The 22726-nt window shown below is 37.5% G+C and overlaps 1 protein-coding gene across 2 annotated transcripts in view; it reads left to right on the forward strand.

The window, feature by feature from the left end:
• LOC128698468 (uncharacterized) overlaps window positions 1-19941 on the forward strand; it is a 113894-nt gene extending 93953 nt beyond the window's left edge. For both annotated transcript variants that reach the window (XM_070084973.1, XM_070084974.1), the window contains exons 7-10: window positions 1498-1742; window positions 2947-3036; window positions 11945-12106; window positions 18301-19941. In XM_070084973.1, coding sequence (XP_069941074.1) covers window positions 1498-1742; window positions 2947-3036; window positions 11945-12106; window positions 18301-19095 — 1292 coding nt within the window. In that variant the 3' untranslated portion in view covers window positions 19096-19941. The remainder of the gene's footprint in view (window positions 1-1497; window positions 1743-2946; window positions 3037-11944; window positions 12107-18300) is intronic.
• Window positions 19942-22726: the final 2785 nt, after the last annotated feature.

Here is a 22726-nt window from a genome sequence, read left to right on the forward strand (position 1 = left end):
CTGAATCAACCATTTATTCCTTCATGTCTTCCTCCCAGTAGCTGAGTCAGTCATGCATTCCATAGTCTCTTCACATTAGTTGAGGTGACTTCACATTACTCACAGTGATCACTGGAACAGGTAAATTAGGTTCTTGTCAGATCATAATAGACCTCCAGGGGTCATCAAGGGTGAGTCAGGTAAGAATTGTTATGGCCTAGTTCTAAACCAATGCCCCACTGGGCCATTGGCAAAAAGAATTTAATGAATATCTCTCTCCCCTTTTTTCTCTTTGTCTTTGATTGGTAACTATGGCACTTGCATTGTTTTCCTTGCTGGTTGTGATTATGTAGGATGCTTGTATTGCTGAAATGGAAAAAATCAGGATGTTTGACCTTGTCATGCAACATTCAGGATTTTATCACTTACTGGTTAGGGATCTTTAGCAATCTCTAATTTCAGTATGTAGAGATTCACTCAGCACCTGCAGTAAGAGATCCTGGCTTTTGACAATTTACTCAAAGGTCCCTAAAAATCTGTCTAAAAGTTTATGGGCCTCCTACCTATACTAAGGTAATACAGTGGTATCTTGAGTTTCAAACAGCTCCCAACTCGAACAATTATGTAAGTGTATTTTTGTAAGTGTATTTTTAGGGGTCTGAAACAGACTAGTCTAATTTGCATTATTCCGTATCGGAACAAATTCATTTGGGACCGGCACTTGAACAGCCTTCTGGAACAAATTAAGTTTGTAACTCGAGGTACCACTGTACTTATGAGTTGTCCTTTTCCCATTTACAGCTATGTCCATTTCCAATGAGATACTGCAGTAGGGTGCCAATAGTTCATCAGAGCCCGTACATAGAATACAATGGTTTGAAAAACATTAAAAATTATGTTGTGTATGGTTTAATTAACAATAAAAGCAGGCATCTCCTTCATTCAGCTGCTATGTCTTTAGTTGCTAGAATGGACTCTCAGCACTTTGTCAGTCCCCAAGCTATGGATATGTGTGTAGGAAATTGAAGGAGGTCAACTAACCAAAAGAGTGTAGGTTGGTTTTGAAACTGGTTATTTAGTATGTAAAACTGATTGGTTACATTACTAGTGGTTCTTGTACTGGTATTACTAGTGGTTCTTGTACTGGTATTGCTAGTGGTTCATTGAACTCAATACTCAAAATTTAGTTCTTAATTCTTCAAAAAAAAAAAAAATTAAAGTTCTCCCACTTATGAACTCCCCAAGTTACAAACATTCACCCTTACAAATGTGTCACTTAAGAAGTAATTAAAGTTTTGCAACCAATGAGCTTCAGTACTAGCATTCATTTGTTCTGTTACTTTACAGTACAAACAACTCGTTTGTAAGTTGAAACACCAGCACTCTAACTTGTTTTAAGTTGGGGTCTTCTCTGTGAAAATTCCTTAATTGCAATTAGCACTAATAAAAAGTTTGAATCCATGGTTGTAAGTTATGAGTCTTATAGCTATCTATTGAATAAGCAGTTTTGTATTTCAGATATTTCTTTACTCAAACAAATGATAGTGAAATACAAGTTGCACCCACGCAGCATAATACCACTGGCACCAATCCTCGAAGCTGAAGACTGTCCAGATACATGTTGCGATATTATCCTTCACATGATGTTGAAGATGGATGCTCGAGTGCAGCAGGGAGAGCAGCTCAGCATTGACACTCTAGATAATGACTTCAAGGCCATTTTTGCCATTTCAAGAATTGAGTGGATAGTTGCACTCTTACAGGTAAACTCTGGAAATGTTTAAATACTGTTTTTAATTTCTTCTGTTAGTCATTTATAAACATTAGAAAGATCAAGGAAAGCACTGCTCCTTGTGATACTCCACAAGCAAACAACATAACCCTTTAAGGACATCTTGCCGCATCTCACTGTTTGCATTATCTTTTCAAACAGAAAAATCTCTCATCCACTGCAATATTTTCCTTTTTTTTTTCCTTCTGTTTTTTCCAGTTTCCAGAGTACACAGTAGTTGGCGTATGCCAAAGAATCGGATTGGTTAGTGTCAGCTAATTTTGATAGTATTGGGAAGTATTGAATAATTTTGATTAGTACATATTGATATGGCAATCGACCTAAAATTGAGTAACGGTATCAGCAGAAACTTTGGTATCATCCCAGCACTGTGCTCTAGTGGGAAACTGTTGAAAACTTTATTGAAGTCTAAATAAGTGCAATCTATCCATACATTTCTTTCTTGAATAATTTCTGTGACTGTCATGACTGCTTAATTGATTAATTTTACAGGAATTTGCTGATTGAAAATTAAACTGTTTGCTTATTATCAGTCATTTGCTTTCCTAGTGTTTTATCCACTTTTCCAGTAATTCCAAAACACTGGTTGTCAATGAGACTGGCCTGTAGATTTGAAGTTCCTCATCCGGCCTTTTTTTTGGGGGGGGGGGGCTAACACAATGTGTGCCATTTTCATTAGTTTATCTACCTTCATGTGAAATCTCGCCCCCAAAATTTCAGTGGATAAATTTGTCTTCTTATTTTTTTAAGACTCACGACATTATCATGTCTGGTCCTATTGTGTTTTTGTTTGTGTCTAGTTGTTATGTTTTTACCTCCTCTTTGGATGTTTGTCTCTTGAGTTTCAGTTGACTGTTTGATGTTTAAAGTCACTATGTCTCAGGTTTCATCAGTTATAAACAAGCTGAGAATTTCACATTTAGTATCTTATACTTTGCTTCCTCTAATTCTGTGGTTTTTGTTCTTCCCTTAATTATTTGTACTTTGCTTTTCATTTAGCTTGCTTTTTATAAATTTTTATAAAGCTGAGCCTGACATATGTTGTGTAAAGCACCAATAATTACTCTTGTTTAAATTCTGTGCTGCAGAGACCATGTTCTTTCATTTTAGAACATTACAATTCTTTTTTTGATAAAGGTTATTGATTAGAAATTAATGTTTTGATGTTTTTACAGCTATTACCTCACTGCAGTGAAAATGAGTGGACAGCTGCCTTCTTCCTTACTCACCACACTCTTCAGTCTAAATCTAGAGTACTTAAACAGGTATGGTTTCTGTTAACCTCACCTCATCCATAATTACTTTAAGTAGGACACCTCCACTCATAGTATGATATTAAAGAACAAAGAACCCTTTAAAAAAAAATTTAATGCACCAGCCATCTCCCACAGAGTCAGGGTGATCAAAAAACAATAGCTGTCTTGTCAAGAGTTTAAATTCAGTTCTTGCCTTGATAGGAAGCCAATGCAGCTTATACAAGTAGTGATTAGTGGGAACTCCAGGTAGGAGCAAAACTGCATACCAGTCTACCTGCACTATTCAGTACAAACAAGTCTTTTTAGTAGGTAGTTAGGCAAACCTACAAATAGTTCCAAAAGTCAATTCAAGAGGGAACAAATAGATGGCAAAGAACCAAGGTACTCTTCTTATCAAGATATTTTCTAACTTCATAGAGATTACAAATATGAAAATTGCAAGATTCAACATATTTTTTTAAACACACTGACCCAATAAGGTAGGGCGACCCAAAAAAGAAACACTTTCATCATTATTCACTCCATCACTGTTTTGCCAGAGGTGTGCAGGTTGATGTGCCTAACAGATGACAATAAACAATCTAGATATACATCCAGGTCTATGTCTGATCTCTCAGGCTGCAAACTGACAATACCACAATCACTGGTATCAAAATCTTTAATTGGTATTTCCCTAAGATTTCCTCTGGACTGCTAGATCCCCCACCCTTCCTTTAGGGTACAGGCAAAGTACTTCCTACCTCAGGACTCTTGAAGTCCTAGTTTTATGGAAATTTTTGTGATGGTGTCAGTATTATATGCCAAAAAAAAATTTATTCATGGTCAAAAAACAAAAATACAGGAAAAAATAATTTACCGCTGCCTGCAATATGAGACAATATAAAACATCCCAGTTGGCACAAATCATATAACCCTAATTGGCATCATACTGTTTTTGATGATATTTTTTTTTTTTATGTCGGCTATTTCCCACCGAGATGGGTGACCCAACAAAAGAAACACTTTCACCGTCAATTTGGCCAATTTCACACAGATTTTAAAAGATGCCAATTTCAAAATAGGTCCAGAATAAACAAGGCAGACATTCCTGGCACTAAAATAACATCTCTGTTTATTAGTCATGTCTCCAGGCCCCTCTTATATTACTCTTGCTTTCTATTTTTAATTTTTATTCACACAAAAAATAGAAGATTTACTGTTATGCGGACTACTGCATTATTGTAAAAATAGTATAAATAATATCAGCGCACTTGTGAAAAAATATTAGACTTACCAGTGTATTGGATGTGTGGCGTGATTTGTTTACTCTTGAACATTGGCAAAAATCGAACATTTCCACTGCCTTGAGCTCAATTTGAAGGTACTTTTCATTGTGAAATCAATCAAAATCATCTCTTTTTCTGTAATATATCATCCATTCTATGAAATGAGACCAAGAAACAGAGAATACATCCTTAAAAACCATACAAAAATACACTGCAAATTCACTGTTTTAAACAAAAATCGCTGTTGCCGTTTTTTTCCTCATGCACTGCGTGCTGCAGGCTTTTTTTTTATATGGTGTGCACTTACCACATAGATCTATTATCTCATATCTAGGCCCAGATTTACCACTCACAGCTTATCTGAGTGAGCTGAGCTCACTGCGTTGTACTACAGGACCGAAACTGACTTCAGTGCCAATGTACAATGAGACTGACCTTGAAAGGGTAAATGTTGATACTGTCTTCCTGTGTGTAATTTAACCCTTAAACAGTCCAAACATATATATACGTTCGCCTGTGCAGCGCCCCAAATCTATCTATCTTTCAACACATCAGCCATATCCCACCGAGGCGGGGTGGCCCTAAAGGAAAAACAAAAGCTTCTCCTTTTACATTTAGTAATATATACAGGAGAAGGGGTTACTAGCCCCTTGCTCCTGGCATTTTAGTCGCCTCTTACAACACGCATGGCTTACGGAGGAAGAATTCTGTTCCACTTCCCCATGGAGGTAAGAGGAAATAAACAAGAACAAGAACTAGTAAGAAAATAGAAGAAAACCCAGAGGGATATGTATATATATGCTTGTACATGTATGTGTAGTGTGACCTAAGTGTAAGAAGAAGTAGCAAGACGTACCTGAAACCTTGCATGTTTATGAGGCAGAAAAATGGACACCACCAATCCTACCATCATGTAAAACAATTGCAGGCTTTCGTTTTACACTCACTTGGCAGGACGGTAGTACCTCCCTGAGCAGCTGCTGTCTACCAACCTACTACCTAAAAGTGCCCCGAATATTTTGAGAAAATTTTTTTTTTTTTTTTTTATATAGCAAAAAAGAGCATGTGGTACTCAGGCACTCCCCAATTTTTTTCATATGGCGCACACTGAGTGCGCACACCTATTCTCTCATGTCTAGGCGACTCAGGCCTATCGTGCCAATGTTGAATGAATGACAAATGAAATGTATATATACGTTTGGACTGTTTAAGGGTTAATCAAACATTATCATTGGTTTGAATGTTAACGAAAATCGACGTGTATACAGGGTTTGCTAATACGTATCTGCAGTTTCGGTCATCTGCAGTAGGTCTTGGAACTTATCACCTGCAGATACAGGGGGGGGGGAAGGAATACTGTATATTTATAATGTATTAAAAATTGAAGTTGTGGTAGCTATATCAATATCAGTTGGGGAGGTACAGATTTATCCAAAAACTTAAGTGGCAAGAATACCCTCTGAAGGTGACTGAATCTGGCCACACACATGCTTTGATATGTTGTGGTTACACATGCAGAGGTAAGACAGAGTTTCTGGTTTGCAAATTTCACTTATATTGTATATTAAAGAACAAAACACCAAAAAATAATAAATACATACAAATCTTTCCTATACAGTGGACCCTCAACCAGCGATGGCATCGATTAACGATAAATCTGACTAGCGAAACATTTTAACGCAAAAATTTTGCCTCTACTAGCGCTTAAAAACCCGACCAGCGCTATTCGTTCCGTACGAGACGCGTCCACTTCGGCCTGAGCGCGCCTCACTTGTCCCGTGGGTGCCAGTGTTTACAAGCCAGCCACTGCGGTTGCTTCCAAACATACAACTGGAACATTTCATATTATCACAGCCTTTGTAGTGATTGCACCTGCAAAATAAGTCACCATGGGCCCCAAGAAAGCTTCTAGTGCCAACCCTACAGCAAAAAGGGTGAGAATTACTATGGAGATGAAGAAAGAGATCATTGCTAAGTATGAAAGTGGAGTGCGTGTCTCTGAGCTGGTCAGGTTGTATAATAAACCCCAATCAACCATCGCTACTATTGTGGGCAAGAAAACAGCAATCAAGGAAGCTGTTCTTGCCAAAGGTGCAACTATGTTTTCGAAACTGAGATCGCAAGCGGTAGATGATGTTGAGAGAGTCTTATTGGTGTGGATAAACGAGAAACAGATAGCAGGAGATAGCATCTCTCAAGCGATCATTTGTGAAAAGGCTAGAAAGTTGCATGACGATTTAATTAAAAAAATGCCAGCAACTAGTGATGTGAGTGAATTTAAGGCCAGCAAAGGTTGGTTTGGGAGATTTAAGAAGCGTAGTGACATTCATAGTGTGATAAGGCATGGTGAGGCTGCCAGTTCGAACCACAAAGCGGCTGAAAAATATGTGCAGGACTTCAAGGAGTACATAGAAGTGAAGGACTGAAACCTCAACAAGTGTTTAATTGTGACGAAACAGGCCTGTTTTGGAAGAAAATGCCAAGCAGGACGTACATTACTGAGGAGGAAAAGGCACTCCCAGGACATAAGCCTATGAAAGACAGGCTTACTCTGTTGATGTGTGCCAATGCTAGTGGTGATTGCAAAGTGAAGCCTTTATTGGTGTATCACTCTGAAACTCCCAGAGTGTTCAGGAAAAACAATGTCGTCAAGGCTAATTTGTGTGTGCTGTGGAGGGCAAACAGTAAGGCATGGGTCACTAGGGACTTTTTCTATGACTGGTTACACCATGCATTTGCCCCCAATGTGAAAAATTACCTATTTGAAAAGAAATTAGACCTTAAGTGCCTCCTGGTATTAGACAATGCTCCTGGTCATCCTTCAGACTTGGCAGAGCGACTTTCTAGGGACATGAGCTTCATTAAGGTGAAGTTTTTGCCTCCTAATACCACTCCTCTCCTGCAGCCCATGGACCAGCAGGTCATTTCCAACTTCAAGAAACTGTACACAAAAACTTTGTTTGAAAGGTGCTTTGTAGTGACCTCAGAAACTCAACTGACTCTAAGAGAGTTTTGGAAAGATCATTTTACCATCCTCAATTGTGTAAACATTATAGGTAAGGCTTGGGAGGAAGTGACTAAGAGGACCTTGAACTCTGCTTTGAAAAAACTGTGACCAGAATGTGTAGACAAAAGGGATTGTGAAGGGTTTGAGGCTAACCCTGAGAATCCTATGCCAGTTGAGGAATCCATTGTGGCATTGGGGAAGTCCTTGGGGTTGGAGGTTAGTGGGGAGGATGTGGAAGAGCTGGTGGAGGAGGACAATGAAGAACTAACCACTGATGAGCTGCTAGATCATCTTGAACAGCAAGAGGGCAGACCTGAGGAAACTGCTTCGGAGGAGGGGATAGAGAAATTGAAGAAGTTGCCTACTTCTAAGATTAAGGAAATGTGTGCAAAGTGGCTTGAAGTGCGAACCTTTTTTGATGAAAATCACCCTGACACAGCTACTGCAAGCCGTGTTGGCAACCTGTACACTGACAATGTTGTGAACCACTTTAGGAAAGTCATAAAGGAACGAGAGGTACAGATATCTATGGACAGATATGTTGAGCGACAGAAGTCCAGTGACTCTGAAGCTGGTCCTAGTGGAATTAAAAGAACAAGGGAAGTAACCCCAGAAAAAGACTTGCTACCTCAAGTGCTAATGGAAGGGGATTCCCCTTCTAAACACTAAGAAGATCAATGGTCTCCCCTCCTCCCATCCCATCAATCATCACCAGATCTTCAATAAAGGTAAGTGTTATGTAACTGTGCATGTCTTCTTCAGTTTGTGTGTATTAAAATTAATATTTCATGTGGTAAAATTTTTTTTTTTCAATACTTTGGGGTGTCTTGCACGGGTTAGTTTGATTTCCATTATTTCTTATGGGGAAAATTAACTTGACTAACGATTATTTCGATTAACGATGAGCTCTCAGGAACGGATTAATATCGCTGGTTGAGGGTCCACTGTATATATTTTTGCTGACATGACACAAGCGATAATATAAATCAGACTGCAGTTAAGTTATACAGATACTTAAAAAAAAAAAATCTACAGCCATCTCCTGCCAGGCAGGGTGACCTCAAACTAGAAAATACATTCACTGTCATTCACTCACTCTTTCCAGAAGTGTGCTGACATCAGTCAGATTACCCACCTACTGCAACATCCTCACCTCCCTCAGAGTGCAGACTCTGATCTTCCAACCTTCAGGACTCAAGTCTTGCTGATGTGAAATTCTTTAAAAAATGAAATGCTGCTCACACATAGAAGAAATCTAAGAGATTGTCTCTTAGATTTTTTCCATTTTCATAATTGTTGGATCACATATTGTCAGTCGGGTTCTGCCCTAAACAAATATGATCTGCATGTAGCAGTTCAGGCTGTTAATGGCACCTTATACCTAATTATGTTAAGTGGAATACCTGCATGAACAGTAATGTTGGAGAGGTAAAAAGTTGCCTACAAATGTGTTAATTAAATTTTAATCTAAAAAATTTTGTCTTTTTCTCCAAATGTTCTACAGACTATCTTTAAAACTTACTAATTTGTTTTATTAAAAGTTCTAATTTTATCCAGACTGTTTGGTGGGAGTGCCTTTAAAAAATCCCAGTTAAGAGTATTCAGTAATTCTTCAAAATAAGCAAATATTTGCATCTGTTTTTTTTGATAGGGATATCCCATTTACAGTTTTTGTAATTTGTGAGTTGTGGGTTAGGCAAATATTTTTTGGGTTGGGCAGATATTCTGTTGGTGGGTTGAATTTGTGAAGGACTTGCCCAGTATGGACCAACAGGCCTATTGCAGTGTTCCTTCTTTCTTATGTTCTTATCATAGAATTCAAGTGTTGTATGAAGTGCAGCAGACGTGACAGAAAACCAAATTTATTTCATGTTTCATGCATTTTTTCCTATTTTTCCCCTAGATATATTTCTTTATATGATTGTTTGGTGCTCATTTCTTATACTAATTGGTCAAATACTTTTATTTATTTTAAGTGCCCATTTGATTTTGGCATGACACTCCCTAAATTAAAAATCAGGCATAGAATTTTAATAAACATATTCCCAGAGGTGTTCCTACACCCAAATTTATCTTTGCTTTCTTATGAATGGCAATATTAACCCTTTGACTGCTTTGGTCGTATATATATGTCTTACAAGCCACCGTTTTTGACGTATATATACTCATAAATTCTAGCGGCTTCAAATCAAGCAGGAGAAAGCTGGTAGGCCCACATGTGAGAGAATGGGTCTGTGTGGTCAGTGTGCACCATATAAAGAAATCCTGCAGCACGCAGTGCATAATGAGAAAAAAAATATTCAACCTTTTTTCTTTTCTTTTTTTTTATTAAAATGCCGAATTTGTGGTCTACTTTCGTATAGTATTTATAGTTGTATTCTCGTTTTCTTGGTGTCATTTGATAGAATGGAAAACATATTATAGAAATAGAGGTGATTTTGATTGGTTTTACCACAAAAAGAACCTTGAAATGGAGCTCAAAATAGGGAAAATGTTTGATTTTTACTGATGTTCAAAAGTAAACAAATGATGTCATTTTCTAATAAATGTCCAAGTAGCCATTCTAATATGCAGTCATGAATGGGTTGACATTATTTATACAATTATTACAATATTGCAGTAGTCTGCATAACAGTAAATCTTCTATTTTTTGTTTGAATAAAAATTCAAAATACAAAGCAAGAGTAATATCAGAGGGGCCTGGAGACGTGAACAAAGAAAAATGTTATTTTAGAGTCAGGAATGTCTGCATTGTTCATTCTGGACCCTATTTTGAAATTGTCATATTTTTTAATTTTCGTGAAATTGGCCAAATTGCAAATTTCTGACCACGTTATTGGGTAGTTGAAATCAGTAAATGGGCAGTTTCTTGTACTCAGTCGATAGAAAAAATGGAGTTCTAAAGAAATAGCTATGAGTTTGGTCGACTGGAACAATGGAATTAGCCGAAAATAGGGCTCAAAGTGGGCGAAATCGCCGATTCGTAAATATCACCGATGTCGCTAACTTCGCAGGAGCATAATTCTGTCAGTTTTCCATCAAATTCCGTTCTTTTGGTGTCATTACAATCAAGAAAAGATTCTCTATCATTTCATAAGAAAAAATAATTTATTTTTATTTTTGGAAATTTTGCGACAACAGGAGACACCTCAGGATTTGGGGTTGCAACAGTCAAGGGGTTAATGAGGAAAGAGCAGTATTAAAGGAATGTGGCTCTAAAACAAATTTTAAAAAAATTAAAACAATTATTGAATTTTTCTAAAAAAAAAAAAAAAAATTGGCCTCAACTGATTTCCCACACTTGAAGCTGCTATCCCTTCTAGTAAATAATAATTTAAACTTGTGATTAGATCAGTGTTCAGAGAGAACCATTCTTCTAACTACATTGTGGAAGAACCCTAACTGTGGTCATAAATCTCTTTGAGGGGGATGCCTTGTTGTTGGTGAAGGGCTCTTGATCCAAGAAATTGGAGCTATACTCCCCTTCCTTTGATCAAACCTATTGCCTACCATTCCCCAGTTGCATGACTCCTATGGGTTTAATGTTTCATCATAAATATAATAATGATAATTGGGTCATTTAACCCATGAACCCATGTCTGTCAAGTTCACAGTATGCTTTATAATCCCCTTCACTCATGTCAAGTACAGTCAGGTACAGAGTATAGTTCCTAATCCCTCCCTCTGCTATCAGCTATATCAGTCAGGTGCACAGTAAGGTTCTTGATCCCCTACACTGCTGTCAACTGAGTGTGTGTGTTCTACTAGCTTCCAGTCCTCCAGCACCTTGTAGGATAGTCAGTCCCCTTCATTGCTCACTGATTTTTAGTGTTTGTATCATGTCATTATCAACTATATTGAGGACAATGTAAGTTACTGGGGCATCTTGGTACTATGCATATTGGGAACAGATACAAAGTGGCTTTGGAGCATTAGTTACATCTTTCCACCTAGTATGAGATAGATCCACCGGATCCAACATTTACATCTTGATTAAACACAGCTTTATGAATATGTGAAGTACTAAGATATACTGTATACAGTATAATATATTCTCCACGGGGAAATGGAACAGAATTCTTCCTCCATAAGCCATATGTGCCGTAAGAGGCAGCTAAAATGCTGGGAACAAGGGGCTAGTAACCCCTTCTCTTGTATACATTACTAAAGTTGAAAGAGAAACTATTGTTTTTCTTTTTGGACTACCCTACCTAGGTGGGATACAGCCGGTTTGTTGAAAGAAGACGAGAGAAGAAGTGTAATATATATTTTTTATGTTTATTGAAATTATAAATTTTATGTTAGCTACATTTTTGCTGACTAACTCTCCTTCCCCACACATGTTGATAAATTTTCATTAGAGCATCATAATAACAATGTACTTGCCTTGAAATGTTTGTATTAAGCAGTTTTCTTTTGTTACTTTAGGATATGATATTAAGTTAATTACATGATGTAACCGAAATATTTTAATGAGGAACATTGGTCATAGAGGCCTTAAGAAACTAATGTTGTTTTTAATATATTTTTTGAACTTGTGGTAGGCATATTTCACACTGTTCCAGAGAATGTTGCCTTTAATAAAATAATTTCATTTTTTTTCTTGAATAATAATATTTTCATTTTTTTCTTGAACTTGTGGTAGGCATATCCCACATTGCAAGTGTTCCAGAAGGTGTTGTATCTGGCATGCACACAGTTGACACTGGGTTCTGTGGTGGATGATGACCTGGAGACTTGTGCTGTCTTCCAGGGTGCTCCTGTCTCCATACAACACTGCTTCAGATGTTTTGCTCCAGCTGCAATGGTAAATTACTTGCATTTTCCTGTATACAACACTCAATCATGAATAACAAAATCCCATATTATTATTATTATTATTATTATTATTGTAATAATAGTCTGTAGTGGAGGGAAGGCTGGGTAAGGGTCATCCTAGGAAAGATTGGATGGAGGGGATCAGGGAAGTTTTTGTATGCCAGGGGCTTGGACATTCAGCATGTATGTATGAACATGTTAGATAGGAGTGAGTGGAGGCATGTGGGTTTTATGACTTGATGTGCTGTTGGATTGTGAGCTAGGTAACATGAGGGGATTCAGGAAAACCAGTTAGCTGGACTTGAGTCATGGAGGTGGGATGTACAGTGCCTGCACTCTGAAGGAGGGGGTGAAGATATTACAGTTTGGAAGGGCATCTAAGCTGTAACACAAGTGTGCTTCTGGGAAGACTGTGATAAGTGAGTGATGGTGAAAATGGTTCTTTTTCAAGTCACTCTACCTCGGTGGGAGATGACCGGTGTGTTAAAAAAAATTACTATTATTAGTATTTGCATTATTATTATATTTTTTTTTTTTTTTTTTTCAACAAGTCGGCCGTCTCCCACCGAGGCAGGGTGACCCAAAAAAGAAAGAGAATCCCCGAAAAGAAAATACTTTCATCACCATTCAACACTTTCACCACACTCACACATTATCACTGCTTTTGCATAGGTGCTCAGAATACAACAGTTTAGAAGCATATACGTATAAAGATACACAACATATCCCTCCAAACTGCCAATATCCCAAACCCCTCCTTTAAAGTGCAGGCATTGTGCTCCCCATTTCCAGGACTCAAGTCCGACTATATGAAAATAACCGGTTTCCCTGAATCCCCTCACTAAATATTACCCTGCTCACACTCCAACAGATCGTCAGGTCCCAAGTATCATTCGTCTCCATTCATTCCTATCTAACACGCTCATGCACGCTTGCTGGAAGTCCAAGCCCCTTGCCCACAAAACCTCCTTTACCCCCTCTTTCCAACCCTTTCGAGGACGACCCCTACCCCTCCTTCCTTCCCCTATAAATTTATATGCTTTCCATGTCATTCTACTTTGATCCATTCTCTCTAAATGACCAAACCACCTCAACAACCCCTCTTCTGCCCTCTGACTAATGCTTTTATTAACTCCACACCTTCTCCTAATTTCCACACTCCGAATTTTCTGCATAATATTTACACCACACATTGCCCTTAGACAGGACATCTCCACTGCCTCCAACCGTCTCCTCGCTGCTGCATTTACCACCCAAGCTTCACATCCATATAAGAGTGTTGGTACTACTATACTTTCATACATTCCCTTCTTTGCCTCCATAGATAACGTTTTTTGACTCCACATATACCTCAACACACCACTCACCTTTTTTCCCTCATCAATTATATGATTAACCTCATCCTTCATAAACCCATCCGCCAACACGTCAACTCCCAAGTATCTGAAAACATTCACTTCTTCCATACTCCTCCTCCCCAATTTGATATCCAATTTTTCTTTATCTAAATCATTTGATACCCTCATGACCTTACTCTTTTCTATGTTCACTTTCAACTTTCTACCTTTACACACATTCTCAACTCATCCACTAACCTTTGCAATTTTTCTTTAGAATCTCCCATAAGCACAGTATCATCAGCAAAAAGTAACTGTGTCAGTTGCCATTTTGAATTTGATTCCCCATAATTTAATCCCACCCCTCTCCCGAACACCCTAGCATTTACTTCTTTTACAACCCCATCTATAAATATATTAAACAACCATGGTGACATTACACATCCCTGTCTAAGACCTACTTTTACCGGGAAGTATTCTCCCTCTCTTCTACACACCCTAACCTGAGCCTCACTATCCTCATAAAAGCTCTTTACAGCATTTAGTAACTTACCACCTATTCCATATACTTGCAACATCTGCCACATTGCTCCTCTATCCACTCTATCATATGCCTTTTCTAAATCCATAAATGCAATAAAAACTTCCCTACCTTTATCTAAATACTATTCACATATATGCTTCAATGTAAACACTTGATCTACACATCCCCTACCCACTCTGAAGCCTCCCTGCTCATCCGCAATCCTACATTCTGTCTTACCTCTAATTCTTTCAATTATAACCCTTCCGTATACTTTTCCTGGTATACTCAGTAAACTTATTCCTCTATAATTTTTACAATCTCTTTTGTCCCCTTTCCCTTTATATAAAGGGACTATACATGCTCTCCGCCAATCCCTAGGTACCTTTCCCTCTTTCATACATTTATTAAACAAAAGTACCAACCACTCCAACACTATATCCCCCCCTGCTTTTAACATTTCTGTCATGATCCCATCAGTTCCAGCTGCTTTACCCCCTTTCATTCTACGTAATGCCTCACATACCTCCACCACACTTACATTCTGCTCTTCTTCACTCCTAAAAGATGGTATACCTCTCTGGCCAGTGCATGAAATTACCGCCTCCCTTTCTTCCTCAACATTTAAAAGTTCCTCAAAATTTTCTCGCCATCTACTAACTCCCCTACTCTGTTTTTAACTGACAAATCCATACTTTCCCTAGGCTTTCTTAACTTGTTTAACTCACTCCAAAATTTTTTCTTATTTTCATTAAAATTTCTTGACAGTGCCTCTCCCACTCTTTCATCTGCTCTCCTTTTGCACTCTCTCACCACTCTCTTCACCTTTCTTTTACTCTCCATATACTCTGCTCTTCTTATAACACTTCTGCTTTGTAAAAACCTCTCGTAAGCTACCTTTTTCTCTTTTATCACACCCTTTACTTCATCATTCCACCAATCACTCCTCTTTCCTCCTGCCCCCACCCTCCTATAACCACAAACTTCTGCCCCACATTCTAATACTGCATTTTTAAAACTATTCCAACCCTCTTCAACCCCCCCACTACTCATCTTTGCACTAGCCCATCTTTCTGCCAATAGTTGCTTATATCTCGCCCGAACTTCCTCCTCTCTTAGTTTATACACTTTCACCTCCCTCTTACTTGTTGTTGCCACCTTCCTCTTTTCCCATCTACCTCTTACTCTAACTGTAGCTACAACTAAATAATGATCCAATATATCAGTTGCCCCTCTATAAACATTATTATTATTATTATTATTATTATTATTATTTTTTTATTTTTTTTTTTTCAACAAGTCGGCCGTCTCCCACCGAGGCAGGGTGACCCAAAAAAGAAAGAAAATCCCCAAAAAGAAAATACTTTCATCATCATTCAACACTTTCACCACACTCGCACATTATCACTGTTTTTGCAGAGGTGCTCAGAATACAACAGTCTAGAAGCATACACATATAAAGATACACAACATATCCCTCCAAACTGCCAATATCCCAAACCCCTCCTTTAAAGTGCAGGCATTGTACTTCCACCTCCAGGACTCAGTTCTGCCTAACTGGTTTCCCTGAATCCCTTCACAAAATATTACCCTGCTCACACTCCAACAACTTATCAGGTCCCAAAAATAATTTGTCTCCATTCACTCCTATCTAACATGAAAGTCCAGGCCCCTCACACACAAAACCTTCTTTAACCCTTCCCTCCAACCTTTTCTAGGACAACCTCTACCCCACCTTCCTATCCACTACAGATTTATACGCTCTCCGAGTCATTCTACTTTGTTCCTTCCTCTCTAAATGACCAAACCACTTCAGCCCTCTGAATAATACTTTGTTACTCCACACCTCCTAATTTCCACACTGAATTCTCTGCATAATATTTACACTACACAATGACCTTAGGCATGACATCTCCACTGCCTCCAGCCTCCTCCTTGCTGCAGCTTTTACAGCATTTCTTATTATTAGTACCACAGTATATGAGTATTTTGGCCTTAATATTTATAGTATTGTTTTTGATTATGTAAACAAATAAGAAAAGTCACAGGAGACAAAAGTGGAACAAAACACCTTGATTATAGAATAATTATAGATTAGATGAGGGAATAAAGGTAGCCAGGGTGTAGAGGCATCTTAAAAAGAAAAAAACTTAACAATGGAGGCAACCTTGGGTGTAGTGGTATGGTTTATGTTGCAGCAAGGGAAGGTATGGTTTATGTTGCAGCAAGGGAAGGTATGGTTTATGTTGCAGCAAGGGAAGGTATGGTTTATGTTGCAGCAAGGGAAGGTATGGTTTATGTTGCAGCAAGGGAAGGTATGGTTTATGTTGCAGCAAGGGAAGGTATGGTTTATGTTGCAGCAAGGGAAGGTATGGTTTATGTTGCAGCAAGGGAAGGTATGGTTTATGTTGCAGCAAGGGAAGGTATGGTTTATGTTGCAGCAAGGGGAGGAGGCTAGAGGCAGTGGAGATGTCATGTATGAGAATACTGACTGGTGTCAGTATTGCGCAGGGAATAAGGAATGTAGGAATTAGATAATGTGGGGGTATGAGAGTTATGATATAGTGCATAAAAGGAGTTATTGAGAAGCTCAGTCATTTAGAAATAATGGAGCTGATTAGATTAGGACCAAAACGATGTTGTAAGCTCCTCTCTCCTATGCGTAGGTTATTTGTGTATTGTTCCAGTCACGGTATTGTGCCTTTTTGTTCTCTGAGTATCTAACAAGCATATGTGACCAAGTTAAATGATAGTGAGTGGAGACAAGTGGTTTTTGTACTTAGATGTATTGTTGTAGTTTGAACAAAGCAATATTTATGAAGGGATTCAAGGAAAATGGTCGGCTAAACTGTAGTTCTAGGGGTAGGCAGTATAGTGCCTGCACAGGAGGGGTCTAGATGTAGGAAGTATAGTGCCTACACAGGAGGAGTCTAAAAGTATCATGTATAGTGCCTACACAGGAGGGGTCTAGAAGTACCATGTATAGTGCCTACACAGGAGGGGTCTAGAGGTAGGATGTATAGTGCCTACACAGAAGGGGTCTAGAGGTAGGATGTATAGTGCCTACACAGGAGGGGTCTAGAAGTATCATGTATAGTGCTTACACAGAAGGTCTAGAGGTAGGATGTATGGTGTCTACACAGAAAGGGTCTAGAGGTAGGATGTATAGTGCCTACACAGAAGGGGTCTAGAGGTAGGATGTATAGTGCCTACACAGGAGGGGTCTAAGGGTAGGATATATAGTGCCTACACAAGAGGGGTCTAGAGGTAGGAAGTATAGTGCCTACACAGAAGGGGTTTAGAGGTAGGATGTATAGTGCCTACATAGGAGGGGTCTAGGGGTAGGATGTATAGTGCCTACACAGGAGGGGTCTAGGGGTAGGATGTATAGTGCCTACACAGGAGGGGTCTAGAGGTAGGAAGTACGTATAGTTGAAGAATTGAGACACTTATGCAACACATGGGAATCTTTATTGAAGAAACGTTTTGCCACACAGTGGTTTCATCAGTTCAATACAAAGTAGAAATGGGTAAGGAGAGGAGGAGTTTGAGGTAATCAGTCCCTCAACCTGGAATCAATGTGTTCAGTCATCACTTCCTACAAGAGTGATGGACTGAACACATCGATTCCAGGTTGAGGGACTGATTACCTCAAACTCCTCCTCTCCTTACCCATTTCTACTTTGTATTGGACTGATGAAACCACTGTGTGGTGAAACGTTTCTTCAATAAAGATTCCCATGTGTTGCATAAGTGTCTCAATTCTTCAACTTGTCGGTTTTTAAAACCAATCATCATAGGAAGTATAGTGCGCACACAGAAGGGGTCTAGAGGTAAGATGTATAGTGCTTACACAGGAGGGGTTGGGATGTTGCAGTTTGGAAGTTCATTTGAATTGCAATGTCTGTGTACATCATTCAAGACAGCTATTGGATGATTGATGTTTATATTTCCTTCTTTTAGTCACTCTACCTTGGTGGGAAACATCCAGGGATAAAAAAAAATAATTGTAGTATGTAAAGGAGTATGTGCTTGATTATTCTGGCCACCTTTGCCCTGGAAGCAGTACTTGGGGAAAGTAGCAGGTGATACCTCTTCCTGTTTCATCGTTCATCAGCCTGGCACCAGGATGGTGTACAACCAGGACCACAGAGGGAATTATATTTAATGGAAGCTTTTTTTTTTTTTCTTTGAATGAAACTATATAGTTCTAATTTCCAGTTCCTTAATAGAATTTGTGCATAGTTTTATTATTTCTCTTAGATGTAAAATGTAAATTGCAGTGGTATACCCCCAAAATATTAATAATTTATCTTTCTTTAGGTATATGTTGAAGAGCTGCTGCAGCCACTTGCTTGTGATAAAAGATTCCAGTCCATCTGCAGCATATTCCGATGGTGGTGTCGTGTGGTGTCCTTGTTTCAGTGTAACCCTGACTTACCAGCTCTTTTCTTAGCACGCCTTTGTGCCGCAGTGGAGGAGATGATTACTTGTAGAAAGTTGAAAATATCAAAGAAGAATGTTAAGCAAACAGATCCTTGTGAGGAGAAACAGTCCAATCTCATTGCTGCTGAGGGATCTCTGCTCCAAAATGATGATTCTAAGGACATAGTGGATAAAGAAAATCATGTAGTAAATGGTAAGGAGAAACTTCATTCAAGTGAAACTGGAGATGAGTCACAAGAAAATGAAGAAAACAGTTTGAATCTTCATAGTGATCTTGAACTACATAATGGGTTTCAAGCAGTAAACACTGAGGAGGTAACTGTTGCAAATGGAAAAAGAGAAAATTCTGTCCTCTCAACAGAGACTGTTGGTGTTTGTGAGGTGCAGGCTGGAGCATGTAATGGTTTTACAGAAGTGTCACCATACCAGACTCAGGACAACAATTGTGTTGAAAATATAGTCTTTGATGATTTAAAGATAACTAGTTGTAATAATGTGAGCTCCAAGAAGAAGAAGAAGAAGAATAAGATTGTAAATAAAGGTGTTAAAATAAGTTTTGCTGACTTTAAGAGAGAGATAGAGCAGATGATATTTTCTTTGGTCAAATATGTACCGGTAAGTAATCTAGTGTCTTGTATTGGTAATAAATTAAAAAAGCTTGATGAATTGTAAACAAAACAAAAATTATTGTAGTTTCTTTATCTGATCATTGTTCTCGTAAACATTAATTTAATTTTGTGTATTTATCTTGCTTGATTATTTACTTTTAATTAGGGTGGCAGTTGTATTCCGAAGGCTTCATATTTTATCCAGTTCTCTGTACTTATTACATGCCTCTTGTCTGTTTCCTGCTTTACTTTATTCTATCTCTGAACAGTTTAAACTACAAAGGCATTTTCTAACTATTTTTCAATTAACAAGACTTTTTTTTTTTTATATACATGTATATACATTTTGTGTATTCAATTGTGTTCAAAGCACACTCCCAGAGAATCCATTTCCAGAACTTACACATTCACCTAGTCGAATTTAGTATGGTACAGTATTCCACAATTTATTTTTGTTTCACTGTGCATTCATGAGTTGACAATAGTAACTGTTTATAAATAAAAATTAAAATGGTTCAGAAAATGAAGACAGTCTTGTTATGGGAGTAAAATAAATGCCAAGACATGAGGGATAACACCTGGTATAAAATGTGTAATTTTGATTTGGGATTTATATAAGAAACTACAAGTACTCTACATAAAAGCTTGGAGTGAGTGAGTGAAATTTGTATACCATTGAGAATCACTAAAGCTCTCTTTCACATTTCAATGCACATTGATAAAAGACTCTTATTGCATTATTTCTCATGTGCAAGAAAGGTATAAAATACCGACATTGTGAAAGTTAAGACACGTGTGCTACATCTGGATATCTTTATTGTAGATGTTTCGCCATCCAGTGGCTTTATCAATAGCTTTATCAATACAGATTCTAGGACATAATTAGAAGACAGTAGAACTATATACAGAAGATGAGGTAATCAGTCCCTCAGCCTGATTACCTCATCTTCTGTATATAGTTCTACTGTCTTCTAATTATGTCCTAGAATCTGTATTGATAAAGCCACTGGATGGCGAAACATCTACAATAAAGATATCCAGATGTTGCACATTATTTCTCATGCTGGGATTTTCTACTATCTATATTATTTCTTTACAGGTTATAAATTTCTATTTTTATAAATAATTTTCTCAAAGAAGTGCTCATTAATTTAACCCTTAAACGGTCCAAACGTATATATACGTTCACTTGCATAGTGCCCCAAATTTTTTGAGGAAAAAAAATCTTTTCTTTTAAAAGGAAAATAGAGCATATGGTACCCAGGCATCCCCAATTATTTTAATATGGAACACAGTGAGTGCACACACCCATTCTCTCATGTCTAGGTGACTCAGGTTTATTGTGGCAATGTTGAGTGAATGACAAAGAAAACGTATATATACGTTTGGGGCGCTACGCGCGTGAACGTATATATACGTTTGGACCGTTTAAGGGTTAAATGAATCCATGTAAGTTATTCTTCAATTGCTTTTATGTTCTAAGTGTCTTCATTATTAACTACACTTATGATAATGATGTCTACCCATAGTCAGTACCTGGGGTCATTACCCCTGCAGTATGGTGGCTTCTAAAGTTACATGACTATGTACATACATATTGTACAGTACTTGGCTAGTGCACTTTGCTTTGGAGTGACTCTGGGCCTTTAATATTTTGTACATCATATATGGCACTTTTGATACTGATGTCATGTAACATGGTAGTCAAATAGATCTATATCTGTTATATATAATTTTATTACCTTTTATTGCCTAATAACTGATACACTAATTCAGTCATTTTGTCATTTAAAGGTTTTTGTTTCCATCCTTTAGTAATTTAATTCATATACTGATAATGAGAGATTTTCAATTTTTGCAATTAAAATTTGACAAATAATTTTGCATTATATTAGAACTTTCTAGTTATATTTTCTAAAATACCCTTTTTAGACTTGTAATATAAATTGTATGTTATACAAACAGTGGCAGCAGATTTTATCTCATAAAGGCTTGCTCAGCATTTATAGGGCCAGATCAGCTAGGTGGTAATTACTTTGTAGGTCTGCAGGTCACTAGCATCAGCAGTTGGTTGAGCAGGCTGTGAGAGTAGAACCCTGGGAACAGGTTCTTATAGACACATCATGCAGTGTTATGGCATTTTCATTCATCAGAATGCAAAATGGCATCAAGTGGGGAGACTTAATTGCAGAGTAAGCCTTTATTAGATAAGGTTCTGCTGAATGGTGGGCTTTTTCAAGTTTCAGCTTGAAAATGTTCATGTCAGCTATAAAACTGTATACCACATTGAAGCTTTCTTAAAAAAAACTTGCCATGGATTTTAATGATTAAAGAGAATTTGATTGTGCCTCAGGTGAATTCAAAGTTTTGGAAGGTTATTTATTTCATTTTGGAAAAACTTAGTTTAATCAGCATCTGTTATATTCTCTCTAGCAACTGCTATATCCTTTTGCTAATATTTTTGTAAATTTATAATAAAGAAATAATTCCCATGTCTTCCTTAAGTTTCCCAGTAATTCAGCCATTGCTCATTTACTTTGTGGCTTTATCTCACTTGAAATTTTGAGGACTGATGCTTTAGTCAAATGGAATTAATGAAAATTCATACCAAATTATGCAGATGGTAATGTAGTAACAGCAGCCTTAGACTGATGACTTTGGCTATGATACCAAAGTCTTCCTAATGTACTTTTTTTAGTTCTGAAACATTCTAACCCATAGTATGCAGTCAAGTTTCAGCTATTGTTAACTTACAGTAGTGCAAGATAGACCAAAACATCATCTGTAGTTTTCTCTTGAAAGTGTGGGTTACTTGTGAATTGTTTCAACCTTGGTATTGACTTTTGTTCTGATGATTATTCATGTTTCTTATGCCTGTCTTGAATCTCCAGTTTACAATGTAATTGATTCAAATTATATATTGGGCTAAGATCTGAAATTATATGTTTCATTCTCAAAATAATGCTAACTTCTCACACTTCAACTTTCTCTTTCAATGAAATGGAACATAGTTTTCAATTTTTCTGCTAATGCATTTTCTAAACTTAAAGAACTGTAATTTTTGACTTTTATCTATCTTAAACCACTAGTAAATTTATTTATCCTCTGTAAAGGTAGTGGGATTGCATCCAAATTCTCTCTACACCTTGACAAAAATTCCATGTAAATTTTACATGTCAATTCTTACTAAACCAAGTGGACTGTTGCAATTTTTCTATTAAGTCACATTTCAGTAATGAATTGTGTTAGCCTGGTTTAAATGCTTCCTAAGGTAAATTTTGTGAGATAACAGATGTTAACTGATGTACAAATACGGTACAAGTATAATTGTGGACACCATAGTATGCAATTAATTTTGGATAAGACAGAATAAAGATCATTTGTAACCTATCCATAAAACTATTAGCTATTAGTTTACCCCACACTTTAATGACAGTGGTGTATTGGTGAACATTTATTGGTTAAATAATTACATGTTTTAGGTGAGGGGTTCATCCAGTTTTTGAGTGATTGCTGCCAATATCAGTGATTCACTTTGACATTCAACAAGCTAATTTCTGAGAAATTACACCTAGGCTTCTCTTTTTTCTCTCAACTTTATTAGCCTATGGTTGTCTTTTGGATTGGCACCAGGCTAAGTCTTGCTGAATCATTGCAACTTTACAGCAGGTCCTGATAGTTGGTTCAGTCCTCTG

This window comes from Cherax quadricarinatus, chromosome 14, assembly GCF_038502225.1.
Source record: "Cherax quadricarinatus isolate ZL_2023a chromosome 14, ASM3850222v1, whole genome shotgun sequence".
NCBI lineage: Eukaryota > Metazoa > Arthropoda > Malacostraca > Decapoda > Parastacidae > Cherax > Cherax quadricarinatus.